The sequence below is a fragment of the Tupaia chinensis genome, unplaced genomic scaffold (genome assembly GCF_000334495.1).
Source record: "Tupaia chinensis unplaced genomic scaffold, TupChi_1.0 Scaffold000680_1, whole genome shotgun sequence".
Lineage (NCBI taxonomy): Eukaryota > Metazoa > Chordata > Mammalia > Scandentia > Tupaiidae > Tupaia > Tupaia belangeri.
In genome coordinates this window covers 165079-178050 of record NW_006160204.1, presented here as the reverse complement: position 1 = coordinate 178050, position 12972 = coordinate 165079, and the positions used below count along the sequence as shown (strand labels likewise).

The 12972-nt window shown below is 38.2% G+C and overlaps 1 protein-coding gene across 5 annotated transcripts in view; it reads left to right on the top strand.

Annotated features, from left to right (window-relative positions):
• NOX4 (NADPH oxidase 4) overlaps window positions 1-12972 on the top strand; it is a 158301-nt gene that overhangs the window by 131451 nt on the left and 13878 nt on the right. For all 5 annotated transcript variants that reach the window (XM_006160334.2, XM_027776539.1, XM_027776538.1 and 2 more), the window contains 3 exons: window positions 4779-4898; window positions 6898-7006; window positions 10441-10509. In XM_006160334.2, coding sequence (XP_006160396.1) covers window positions 4779-4898; window positions 6898-7006; window positions 10441-10509 — 298 coding nt within the window. The remainder of the gene's footprint in view (window positions 1-4778; window positions 4899-6897; window positions 7007-10440; window positions 10510-12972) is intronic.

Genomic DNA, 12972 nt, shown 5'->3' with positions numbered 1-12972 from the left:
TAGAACATGGTGACCACTGAACTGGATGGGAGGAGAGCGAAAGATTGGCATTAACTTCAAGCTTTTCATCTGAGTCATATTTTGGCTTACTGTCCCCATGATGGGAGACAAAAGGCAGTCTGTCTGAGCATCATTTTATTTTTATTATTTTCCTGTTTTAAGTGGAGTTGATGGAGATATCTTTCATCTAGTATTGCTTTGAGGAATACACAGGACCTGACTGTTAACCTCGGTAGACTTTGTGATGTTCAAATAAAATGGTACGAAACACCTGACCTTTTGCAAAAATGAATCCTCACCACCACCCTCATGGTCAACTCTGTTCTGTCATTTTTCAAAGTTACAACTTACCTCAGGGCAAGGGCAAAGGCCCCTGTAGGGTGCTTTAGTGTCCTTTTCAGACTGGATCCTGCAGAAGATACAACACATGGTTCTACATAACAGATATGGCTCTGAACAATAGGATCTGTTCAGAGGTGATTAATCAGAAAGGATTTTGTGGGTTTGTTTTGTGCCTGTCTATGTGTGGTGGCGCCCATTCCAGTAGTTTCTACAGTCATCTCTATTCACAACATTCTTCACAGTGTACATGATAGCTTAGTATTGTCTTTCATTGAAGAATTATTGTCTCCTATCTTACCTGCTACTGAGGTTTTCTTCTGTACAGTGTGTGATGTCCCAACACCTGGATGATGAGAGACTGACACACAAGGTAGTATTCTGACTAGGGAATGGAATGCAGTGATGAGGATTACCAGAACTCTTGATATTTGCAAAACTAGGCAAGCGAGATATTGAAGGAGGCGGTTCTGGTAGCAGGAAGTAGGTCCCAGCACCGGGCTGAGATTCACAAGTAAAAATCCCGTCATCGGGTCTATAAAATTAAACAATCCTACAGAAACTGAGGTGCTGCTGAAATTGTAGAGATGTTTTTTGTTTTGTTTTGTTTGTTTGTTTGTTTTGAGAAATTTTCACTGTGGCGCGCGTGCGCTCACCAGACAGACAGAGAGAGACATAGAGACAGAAAGCGAGAAATCACCCCCCAGGGGGGATGGTCACGCCGCAATCCCTTCTCCTCCATTCTCCTCTCGGGATCTTGGGCACGCACGCACACGCGCCCGGCGTGAGTTTTAAGCCACCGGGTCCAGGACACGAACCGCGGTCGACTACGTGGGAATCCAGCGACATAGCCATTACGCTAACTGCTGGTTCCCAAAATTGTAGAGATGTTTTAAGTCAAGAAGCTCTGCAGGTGCAAGGCTGATGGGTAAGCAGCAGAGGATGCCTTATTGCAGAGTGAGAGAAGAATTCATTCCTGACAGATAAGAATTGGTTCAAGGACAGGGCCAGGCTGTCTGTGGCCGGAGATTGGGTGACAGACATCTCAGAACTCACTGGGAAGTGAAGTGGATGCTTCTAGGAGAGGAGTGAAGCCATGTGGTTCTGTCTTGTGCCTCCCAGAGCCATTTACTCTCCTGCTGCCCCAGCCTCCATTCTCAGCTATCACACATCTTTTCAGACTTGGTCATTTTTGTATTTTTGGGTTGTTTTGTTTGCTTTTGAGTCAGAAATCATCTGTCAGTTGAGAGAGAAAGTAGACCAAAGTTCTTGTTTAGTTCAAAATTCAGGGCCATGGTGGTGAAGGCACTGGGTTCCCACATGGTCAAATGTAATTCAATTCCCAAACCCAGTGGCTTGAAAATCACTCTAGGCACGTGTATATGTGTACCCAAAATCTCAAGAGGAGAAAGGAGGAGGAGGGATTGCAGTGGCCATCCCCCTTGGGAGGAGATTTCTCATTTTCCCTCTCTCTGTCTCTGTCTCTCTCACTCCAGTGAGCACACAGACCCTATGGCAAACAAACAAACAAACAAACAAAAGTTTAAAAATCTCTTTTTCTTTTTTCTTTTTTTAATTTGCTGTAGTGTATGTACTCACTGGAGAGGGACAGAAAACGAGAGAGTGAGGGAAAGTGAGAAAGTACCCTCATGAGGCATATCCATATTGCAATCTCTTCTCCATTCTTGTCTTGGGATTTGGGGCACACATCCACAGGCACCTAGTGTGTTTTTAAAGCTGCTGGACCTGGGACTGAACTTTTCCATTGCCAGCTGCCTTAACCACCACATCACTGACTGGCCCTAAAAACCCATCTTAATGTTTTTGAATAAAAACTACCTCCTGCGGGGGCCAGTTGATGGCACTTTGGGAAGGTTCTGGGTTCAGGTCCAGAGACCTCCCTGAGGTCTCCCCGACACACATGTACCCATTGTCTGAGCCTTGCTGAGGTTGAAGGGGTAGACTGTGGTATTAGGACCTTGTGCAGGTATTCTTTTTCTCTCAGAATAAATACATAAATAAATAAACTTTTTTTAAAAAAGGAAACTGCCTCCTTTAACATAAGATGTAGAACTTCTGGGCCATCTTATCAGTTCTGGAAGAAGGAAATGTTATCAGAGCTTGATCATGATTTTAGAAACAGATTATGAACTCTTATACTTTAAATGAACATGTCACCAGCAGTTAAAAGCCAGTTATGTTGTTTATCCATTCATAATGGTTGTGTATGGGAATATAATTTTGGTCATCTGCTTGTTTTGTGGGAATTTCTTGGCCAAAGAGTTTTTCTCTTGCAGACCTTAAATTAATTATTGGCTTCTGTTTGTAAAACCTTGATTACATAATTCAAAATACCAAGAGCTGAACATTGATCACAGTGGTTTTTCAAGTATGGTTGCTTTTATTTCATGCACAAGATTGTATAAGCAATGATTACTAATCAATTACAGAGGTTTCTTAGCCAGCCCTCTGCAGGTGAGAATTTTTCCTTTAATTGTTCCAAACAAAGTGGACTGCTACTTCTCATCCCCTACCACATCTTAACGTAACCTTATCACAGTGTAGCACAGGTGGTTAGTGCATTGCTTTATACCAAAGCCATGCGAGAACGCTCTGGTTTCAGTTCTCCAGGTTGACCAGAGCACATTGGGTGTACTTGTAGGTGATCCTGGCTGGCTGGAAGGTGAAGTGATATTACAAGACCCTGTCAGAAATCTTTTTCTTTCTCTTTCTCTGTCTTTCTGTCTCTATTGCTATCTCCCTCCTTCTCAATAAAATAAATAAGGTTTAAAAAGAAATTATCATTTACTGGGCCAGCCCCCATAGCCTAGTGGTTAAGGGAGCTGGATCACACATGGCTGATTCTGGTTTGAATCCTGGCCCCAGTGGCTTGGAAAACACCTTGGGTGTATGTGCATGTATGTCCAAAATTCCAACAGGATGGAGAAATGGAGGAAAAGGGATTGTGGCATGACCATGCCCTGTTGGGGGTGCTTTCTCATTTTCTTTCTCTTCCTCCACTCTACCCACCATGAGCTCACGCACCCAATGGCAATTAAGAAAAAAAAAGAAAAAGAAAAAGAAAAACAAAAACCTATATACTAAGATTAGAAGAAAGTCACACTGCTTATAAATGAAATGCAGTTATTTTGCAAGTTAATTGATTTAAATATGTAAAAGGTGATTTAAGTTCTTTCTTTTTTGCTTCCTTCAAAAAAACTAGATGTTGCCAAATAGTTACTGTTATAATAACTTCATCTCCATTCTTCCTCCAAGAAAAGCAAAATTTTGTCTCACCTTGTGCAGAAAACAGCATTTCAAATGAAAAACATCTGATTCTCTAAGGTCAAAACAAATAACCATCTATATTTCCCAATTCATACTGAACTTAGTTCACTTCTTATATTGATGCCAGACCTTTCAGACAGCTTCACAGAGCATGATAGGCACTTGCAGATCCCCTTAACAAAAAGCATTTCTGATGCTGGCTTGTTCTGGACCATCACATCTTGTCGTTTCTTTCATAGATGAAAGAAATCAGGTTTAGAAAGGATAAGTGTAATCGTCTGCGATCCCACCCATGGTAAATGACAAGAACTCTGAGTTCTAGTCTTAGTGGCCAAAGTTATTTCAAAACACTGGAGAATAGCTATGTGGGGAGTGGGGAGGGTGTGCGGGGAGGAGTTGGAAAGAGGATCCAGGATCCAGAGCACAGTCACATAGCCAAAACAGATGCAAGGGAATCTGAGAAGTGTGGTATTTTGGCTGGATACTTTATTTCCCTGAATAGAATGAATATTCTTTTACTAAGAATGAATGGGAGGAGGAATACTGAGTGAACAATTAGCAATTTCTGTTACAGTTAAGGATTTCTGTCTTTCTAACACATGCACACATGTGATATAGGCACACATGTAGAGTATGTAGAGCTTCGTTTGTGATTGTTCTTCAGCCACTTCTGTACTTATCAACCTAACCAGGCCAAGAGGAGGAACAGTGCCAGATTTTTTTCCTTCTCTCTTATTCTCCTGTTCAAATAGTGAATGCTAAAGTCAACATTTCTCCTACTGAGCATGCCATGGGAGGGAACATGATTGAGTTTACACATAGCAAAGCAATGGGTCTTTTTCAGTGAGTCCAATATAATGTGATTGGAGATTTAACTTGTCCTGACCTATCTGGCATGATTCTATTTCTGTGTCTCTATACTTTTAATTCATATTCCCGCCTCAAAATGGCATGCTTAGGCTCTCACGTATTTCCTTTAATACTGACAGTTTATACACAGCGTTTCTTACTCACTTTAGATCACCATGGGAAACAATAAAATAAGGTCTGAACAATAACAAAGGCTAGAAATTGGATCAGCATATTTGCTGTTATAAAAAATTAATTGAACTCATTTTCACTTTTTTCACCTTTGCCCACCTTCTCCACAGGTTGTACATTGATGGTCCATTTGGAAGTCCATTTGAGGAATCACTCAACTATGAGGTTAGCCTCTGCGTGGCTGGAGGCATTGGAGTAACTCCCTTCGCATCAATACTCAACACCCTGCTGTATGTCATTTTGATCCATTTTATTAGTCCAAACAGAGAACTGCCAATATTTCAGACATCTCTCTGTTTAGTGAAATAGTTCATTACAGAATTCTTCTACTCATTTTTTAAGAAGTTCCATTTATTGACTGATGAAGGGAATAACTCAGTAATTCTCAACATGTGGTCTGTGGTTCCCAACTTGTTCTCTGAGAAAAATATGTTGGATCAGCAGGTGGTGTGGTGGTTAAGGCGTTGTACTCACACATGGCCAACTATGATTTAAGTCTCGGACCTGGTTGTGCTCGCTCTCGTTCCCTCTCTCTTTCTCTTTCATGCATGCACATGCCCTATGGCAAATTTTAAAATAATAATAATGAATATAATTTAAAAAGTAATTCTTATAAAAAAGGAAAAGAAAACAATCTGTCAGTATTGCAGTTATACATTGCTCTGTCATGCTCCTCTGTTAAAGTCCTTCACCACCCTTCATTTCTCTACTTCCTCATCAGTAGTAAGTGGCCCTACACATAATTCAGTCAACACACTTGTTTTGTTTTGAGCATTCATGTGCCAATCAATCTTATAGGTATTGGAAATACAGTAGTGAATGAAAACAGAATCCCTGTCCTTGCACATTCAAGGGCCAGCCCATGGTATGGTAGATAAGGCAGCTGGATCCTACATGACCAACTGCTCAGTTCAAGTCCCAGACTTGACAGCTTGGGAAATACACTGGGCTTGTGTGCATGCATACCCAAAATCCCAAGAGGAGAATGGAAGAGAGGGGATTGTGGCATGGCCACCTCCCCTGAGGGTCCTTTCTTACTTTCTCTCTCTCTCCAGTAATTGCTTGTACCCTATGGCAAACTAAAATAAATAAATAGAAGAAGCTGTTAGCTTTATATTTTAAGAAATTGTACATTCAAAAGGGGCAGGTAAAAAATGAGAAATTCATAAATAGAATTTTTTAAATATTAGAAATATGACAAAAAATACAAATTAATAGGATATAGAAATAAAAAGCTGGGATTAATGTAGAAGTATTCAGGGAAAACTTTTCAGGGATGATGACAAATGAACACATCATTCCTTGGGTTATTACTCAGAAAATTTAAAACAGAGTGAAGAAAATAAATTTCAAAGGTAAGATCACTTAACCAGGAAATACCATTTCAATTATTTTAGTTCCTGAATTATATGTAAAAGTTAATTGCTTGATATTAATTTTCTTGAGAACACAACACAATGACAGCAGGAAGTTACTTTCAAATGTATTCCATTCACTTTTTAAGTACACACAATTTGTATTAAAAATTTGTTTTATGGAATACCAAAAGAGAAACAAGTTGAAGTGAATGATATTATATTTCAGTTCTTAATATCACTGTAAATTTGGAAGTTTTCTGAGGTTCTCAAAAAATATGACCATATTCTAAGCCAGAAATCATTTGTTTCTGACAACACATTGCAAGATATTTGGACACCTAATATTATAAGAAAGGAAGAACAGTTTCTTAACCTCAATCCTACTTCATAATTATAAATACGAATCCAGACTTGGAATTATGAGTTGCTGGAATGTATTACATAGTGGATGGTTGTGAAATCTCTTTCCTTACTGATTATTAAGAAGGGGATAAACAACCAACTTTCTGGAATGGTTTTGGCTCATTTTGCCTAGAAGCCAGGGTAAGACCCAATGACCTTGGAAGCCCTGCTCCGTGATAGAATTCACTGAAAATAGAGAACTTGTGTTTTTGAGATACAAGAGCCAATCTTATTCTGATCCAGGAGTTCAACTTACGGCCTTCAACTTGAAATAGATACCATGCATATGATATTCACAAGTATAGACACCCACATTCATCAAGTATGTCATGTCTTTGAGTCTATATATTGTATATCAAATACATTTGAGAATTAAAGGCTGTCTAAGATGCTAGAATGTGTGTACACACACACACATGCATACATGCATTGCCATCCTAATCACCACTATGTTATTTTCATTTTAAAGGGATGACTGGAAACCATACAAGCTTAGAAGACTGTACTTTATTTGGGTGTGCAGAGATATCCAATCCTTCCGTTGGTTTGCAGACTTACTCTGTGTGTTGCATAACAAGGTAACAGTAGGATTGTTTTCAGTTTTGCAATTTTTAAGTTAAAAAAGTTATTTTCTTTCATACTACCCAAGCTATAAATGTTTATATAAAATAAAGTACTTATCTGCATTGCAATGTGACAAGGAAAGAAAAAAGTTCTTAAACTTAGTAAAACAGCAGAGGTAATGTCTGTTAACAATTACGTATAGTTTTTTTTTTTTTCAGACATGGCTATTTGGGAGCACATGTGTAGATCTGTGATATATTTTAGCGTAGAAACATTCACTTTTACATTTCACCCTAAGATATGTAACACAGAAATGCATGTATATGGCTGGAAGTAGGAAAGATGATGGAAGGAGACATCAGCAGATACTTGGTTCAGTATCATCCAAGCTTTGTTCCAACAATTCTTGTCCCTTACCCACACCTTCAGTACCCCAAATGGAGCCATCCCAGACATCTTGGTACACTATGAAGAATGTCAAAATCCCCAATTCTGTTTGATTTTTTTGCAGAGATAAAAGCAGATGTTCTTTATCTATCCTACTCTAACATTGAATTTCTTATTTGTCTATGTCTTTAAATTATACAAGTAATACAAATGTGTATCTTTTGCTAAAATTATTTCAAACAATGAAGTAGCATCTTTCACTATGTTCTCCACCCAATTTATGTAATAAGAGGTCACTCCTAAGTGTTCTACAAATTCTATCATACTATTTATATTGTTCTGAAAAAAAAAATTAGCTTAATACTATGTCTTGGGTTTTTTGTTTGTTTGTTTTTGTATTAGTCCATAGAGAGCTGCTTCATTTTTTTTTCTGCTATAGCATATTTCCTGGCATGGATATATCTGTTGTATGTAATACTTTTCTGATATTGGGTACTTAATGTTTTATTTCAAAGATTACCTGCAATGAATATCACTATATATGTATGTGTATTTATTTAGACAGTCAATCATTCCATGATTTAGCAAATATTCATTAACTGCTTACTGTGAATCAGGAACTGTTCTAGGAGATGGCAATATGTCAGATAATTAAATAGAAAAACAAGTTTCTATTTCATGTGGTTTACAATTTTAGTGGGGAAGATAGACAACAAACTCATACATACTTATGTGTTTCTGAGGTTTGATTAGGACACGGAAGGAAAGGAATATAGGGGTAAACAATAAGGGCATGTTATTATAGTTTATATTGCATGTTTATGAATGCCCACCAAATAAAATACTGTCTGAGTAAAGATTTGAGTAAAGTGAGCAAGCAGACTGGGTCCATAGATTCTGGGTGAGTGGAGCAGGAGGAATGACTGGGCTTTAAGGTAGAGGAACCTGATTCCAGGGCTCTGATGCAGTATTACACTTTGTGTGTTGAAAAAAGGAGGTTTGTATGATAAAGTCAGCAAGGGGAAGAATGGCAGAGAGGCACTTGGAGAGGTGGGGTACGTGCCTTTCTAGAGAGAGGTAGGTTATATAAGACCTTTGGGCTTTATGCAAATAAAACCAGTTGGATTCTGGGTATATGCTTAGAATAGCTGAAAGCAGGGAATCCTCCAGATATTGGTACACTAATGGTCCTAGAAACATTATTCACAATAGTCAAAAGATACAAACAACCTAAATGCCCATTGATGAGTGGATAAGCAAAATATTGTATACTCATGTAGTAGGATATACTGTTAAGACTTAAAAAGAAAAATTCTGATACATGCTACAACATAGACGAACCTTGGAGACATGCTAAGTGAATTAAGCCAGATGACAAAAGGATAAATATTGTGTGATTCCTCTTATAGGAAGTACTGAGAGAATAATTCATAGAGACACAAAGTATTAGCTTGGTGCAAAAGTAATTGCAATTTTACCTTGTTTAAATTTGCTGTTTTATATTGGATACATTCTTAAATAAATGCAGTTATGTCATGTATCATTTTAATGTACACTTCTAGCTTTATGTTTCTGGTTGGTTTTTTTTGTTTTGTTTTTTTTTTGTTTTTTTTTGAGAATGCCTTGTTGCTTGCTGTTTGTTTTATATGTATTTTAGACTATGGAAATGATGTCAGACCAAAAGTAAGTCTGAGTGATTTTCTTATTAGAGTTCAAAATGGTTGTAGAGCAGCAGAGACAACTCATGATATCCAACGTGCATTAACTCAGGAACTGCTAATAATCACACAGTGCAGTGGAGGGTCAAGAAGTTTTGGAAAGGAGACAAGAGCCTTAAAGATGAGGAGCATCATGGCCAGCCATCGGAAGTTGGGAATGACCAATTGAGAGCAATCATTGAAACTGATCCTCTTAAAACTACATGAGAAGCTGCTATGGTCATTCAACATTTGAAACAAATTGCAAATGTGAAAGGCTTGATAAGTGGATGCCTCAGGAGCTGACCGAAAATCAAAACAATTGCTGTTTTGAAGTGTTGTCTTATTCTATGCGACAGGAATATTTCTCAACTGGATTGTGTCATGAGAGAGAGTGGATTTTATAGGATAACAAGGTTGGTCATTGGACCAAGAAGCTCCAAAAGCACTTTCCAAAGCTAAACAAAGTAAAACGAGTTGGGCTACAATGTTTTGCCTCATCATCATGTTCATTTGAGCTCTCGCCATCGGACCACCACTCCTTCAAGCACCTTGACAGCCTTTTACTGGGAAAATGCTTCCATGAGCAGCAGGATGCAGAAGATGCTTTCAAGAATCTATTGAATCCTGAAGCATGGATTTTTACCCTACAGCAATAAACACTTTTATTTCTCATTAACAAAAATTTGATGATTGTAATGGCTCCTATGTTGATGAGTAAAGATGTGTTTGAGCCGAGTTATAAGGATTTAAAATTCACAGTCCAAAACCACAATTGCTTTTGTGCCAACCTAATAGAACAACAGTTGCCAGTGCCTTGGGGGGAAACTGTAAAGAGGAGTTGGAGTTCTATGTTTTTTCCAGACTTTTTATTTTTACAGTTGTATTTCTTGCCTCATACCTTTTTGTGCCAGGGAAACCAGTACTGAGTAGGGGACAACAAGAACAGGAAATATAAGTCCATTGTTTGTTTTTTCTTCTGGTTTAATTTATTTTGTATCTTCTAGCAGGCATGTCCTGTATCACTGTCGCCTTTTTTTTTTTTTAAGAAAATCATGTTCATAATGAATATACTCATAAGTAAAATGTAGAAACTCTTAGGAAATATTTGAAAAAATTCAGGGAAAATGTTACTATTGGGTCTAGCATGCTAGAATTTGTATCAGAGAATTATTTCTTTCTACCACCACCATATCTAATATATGCCAGTATAGTAGGTTATCAATGTTAGAATATGCTTGGAGATGTTACTGTAATAAGCCGAGATATGTGTTAAATTCCGGAATTACATATGTTAGACTAGGAGGAAATCTGAGTGTACAGGAAGAATTTTAATACATCTATTTATTTTAATATCCTCTCAGTTTTGGCAAGAGAACAGACCTGACTATGTCAACATCCAGCTGTACCTCAGTCAGACAGATGGGATACAGGTATGTGGCTCGATGTTATTGCAAATTAAACAAGTCTCTCGACAATAGAAGATTTACTATAGGAGCTGTGCTGGAAGAAAATTTCTGCAGGTGGTTTGAACAGAAGTTTCCTACAGGAAAGCCTTTCTTGGAATATGTCCAGAAAAGTCATGGCTTATCCTTGAAGTCAAATATTGTATCTTTCATTTGTCCTCTTCACAGGGACTTAGAACAGGTTTCTCAAGTCTATCTCTCCCTTCTTCACTGTTACCAGGATTCTTCTTCTTCTTTTTTTTTATTTAAAAAATTTCAGTTTTTCACTGAATACTAAGTACTGCATGATATACTCAAACTATAAATTATTATTGAGATAAAAATAAATTCTCTCCATTCAGACAAGATGCTTAAGATACTAGTACTACAGGGACCACCAGTTGGCATAATGGCTATGTTGCTGAACTCCCATGTAGTCAACCGCTGTTCAAGTCCCGGACCCGGTGGCTTAAACTCACACTGGGAGTGTGTGCATGCATGCCCAAGATCCCAAGAGGAGAATGGAGGAGAAGGGATTGTGGCATGGCCATCTCCTCTGGGGTGATTTCTCCCTTTCTGTCTCTCTGTCTCTCTCTGTCTTTCTGATAAGTGCACACACTCCATAGCAAAAAGTTCTAAAAAATAAATAAAAATACTAGTTCTACAGAATTTCTCTTCCAAAAAAAGGAGCAGGATTTATTTATCAAGCCTAGTCCCTACAGAAAGCAGATTTCTCAACAAAGCGAGCATGAAGCCTTAATGCCCTAAGGTATTCTCCATATGGAATGAATGACCTCATGCGTGTGGTATTGTAAGGAAAGTAAGAATCAGTCACTTCTATCATTTCCTGTGCTCTGCCTTCAGAGGAGGAGTCCCAGCTAAGAAAGGCTGTCAGAAGAATGTGACTTCATAGCTAATTGCTAATTTGGTTTTATGGGGAGGAGTTCATCACCATTTAACTTTGGAGCACAGCAGTTATTCTATGCAACTAGAGCTCCAACTGGTGTTCAGACTGCTCCAACTGGTCACCCCAGGATCTTTACCTCTAGAGATCAGGTTATAGGGGCCAACAGGTGGCATGTTGGTTAAGGCACTGGACTCCCACATGGTCAACCATGGTTTGAGTCCTGGACCTGTAAGCTTGAGAATCTCACACAGTGCATGCTTGCCCAAAATCCCAGGTGGAGAATGGAAGAAAAGATTGCTATATGACCATCCCCCTGGAGAGTGATTTCTCACTTTTCCCCTCTCTGTCTTTGTCTCTCTCTCTCTATTTTTTTTTGTTTGTTTTTTGTTTGTTTGTTTTTGTTTTTGTTTTTGTTTTGAGAGGCTTTTGCTATAGGGTATGTGCCCTCGCCAGAAAGACAGAAAGAGATAGAGAGACAGAAAGCAAGAAATCACCCTGCAGGAGGAATGGCCACGCCACAATCCCTTTACCTCCATTCTCCTCTCAGGATCTTGGGCACACACGCACACGTGCCCAGCGTGAGTTTAAGCCACTGGGTCTGAGACTTGAACCGCAGTTGGCTACGTGGGAGTCCAGCAACATAGCCATTACGCTGACTGCTGATCCCTTTCTTTGTCTCTGTTAGGTGAGAACACACGCCCCGGAGCAAAAACCAAAATAATAATAATCAGGCTCTAAGTGAAAAGCCTTAGAATATTTTTAAATTGGGGAGAGATTTTTATGTGGAGAGAGAAGATGAATTCATAAGTAACTAAACCTATTTCTCTTAAATATAAACTAAAGATACGATAATAGCCATCGTGTTTTATTTATTTACTGGGCTAGAACCTGTGCTAAGAATTTCACATGTATATTCATGCAATCCCAACAGATTTAAGAAGTAGATGCTATTACCCTCTCCGTTTTGCAGATGAAGAAATTACATTTAGAGAGAACATTGAAGAGGTAGATAAATCTGGGCGTGAATGCTTTCAAAAGTTTTTATTACACATTTTTATAGTACTTTGAATGCAAAATATAAAAGCTTATCAGTTACCTCAATACTAATGTAAGTAGTTTTTCTAGTCAACTTTCTATCCTATTTAGTAAGTAAAAAATTTTATTTCACTACTTTCATGAAGTGAATATATATATATATATTTTTTTTTTTTTCCCCTCATGGTATCTCTAAGATTAAGGCACAGAACATGAATTACATTTGGTTCTTAGCTTGTTTTATTGGGTCTTGAACATTTTCTCTTTTCACTTCACTCTGACACTTCACCATCTCTTCAGATCTAATGTTCTGTAAATTGCGAACACCTGCCCACTAATAAATGTTTGTTGATAATCCCAAGTTTGAAACCCTGCCAACTTGGGCTGTCTTAACTAGAAATATTTCCTCAGATTTATGATGATAGTTTGTAGTATTTTCCTGATGTAATGAGTCCAGGATGACAACTGTATTTGTGGTGTAAAAATACTTCAGTGAAGTTGATGTGCTC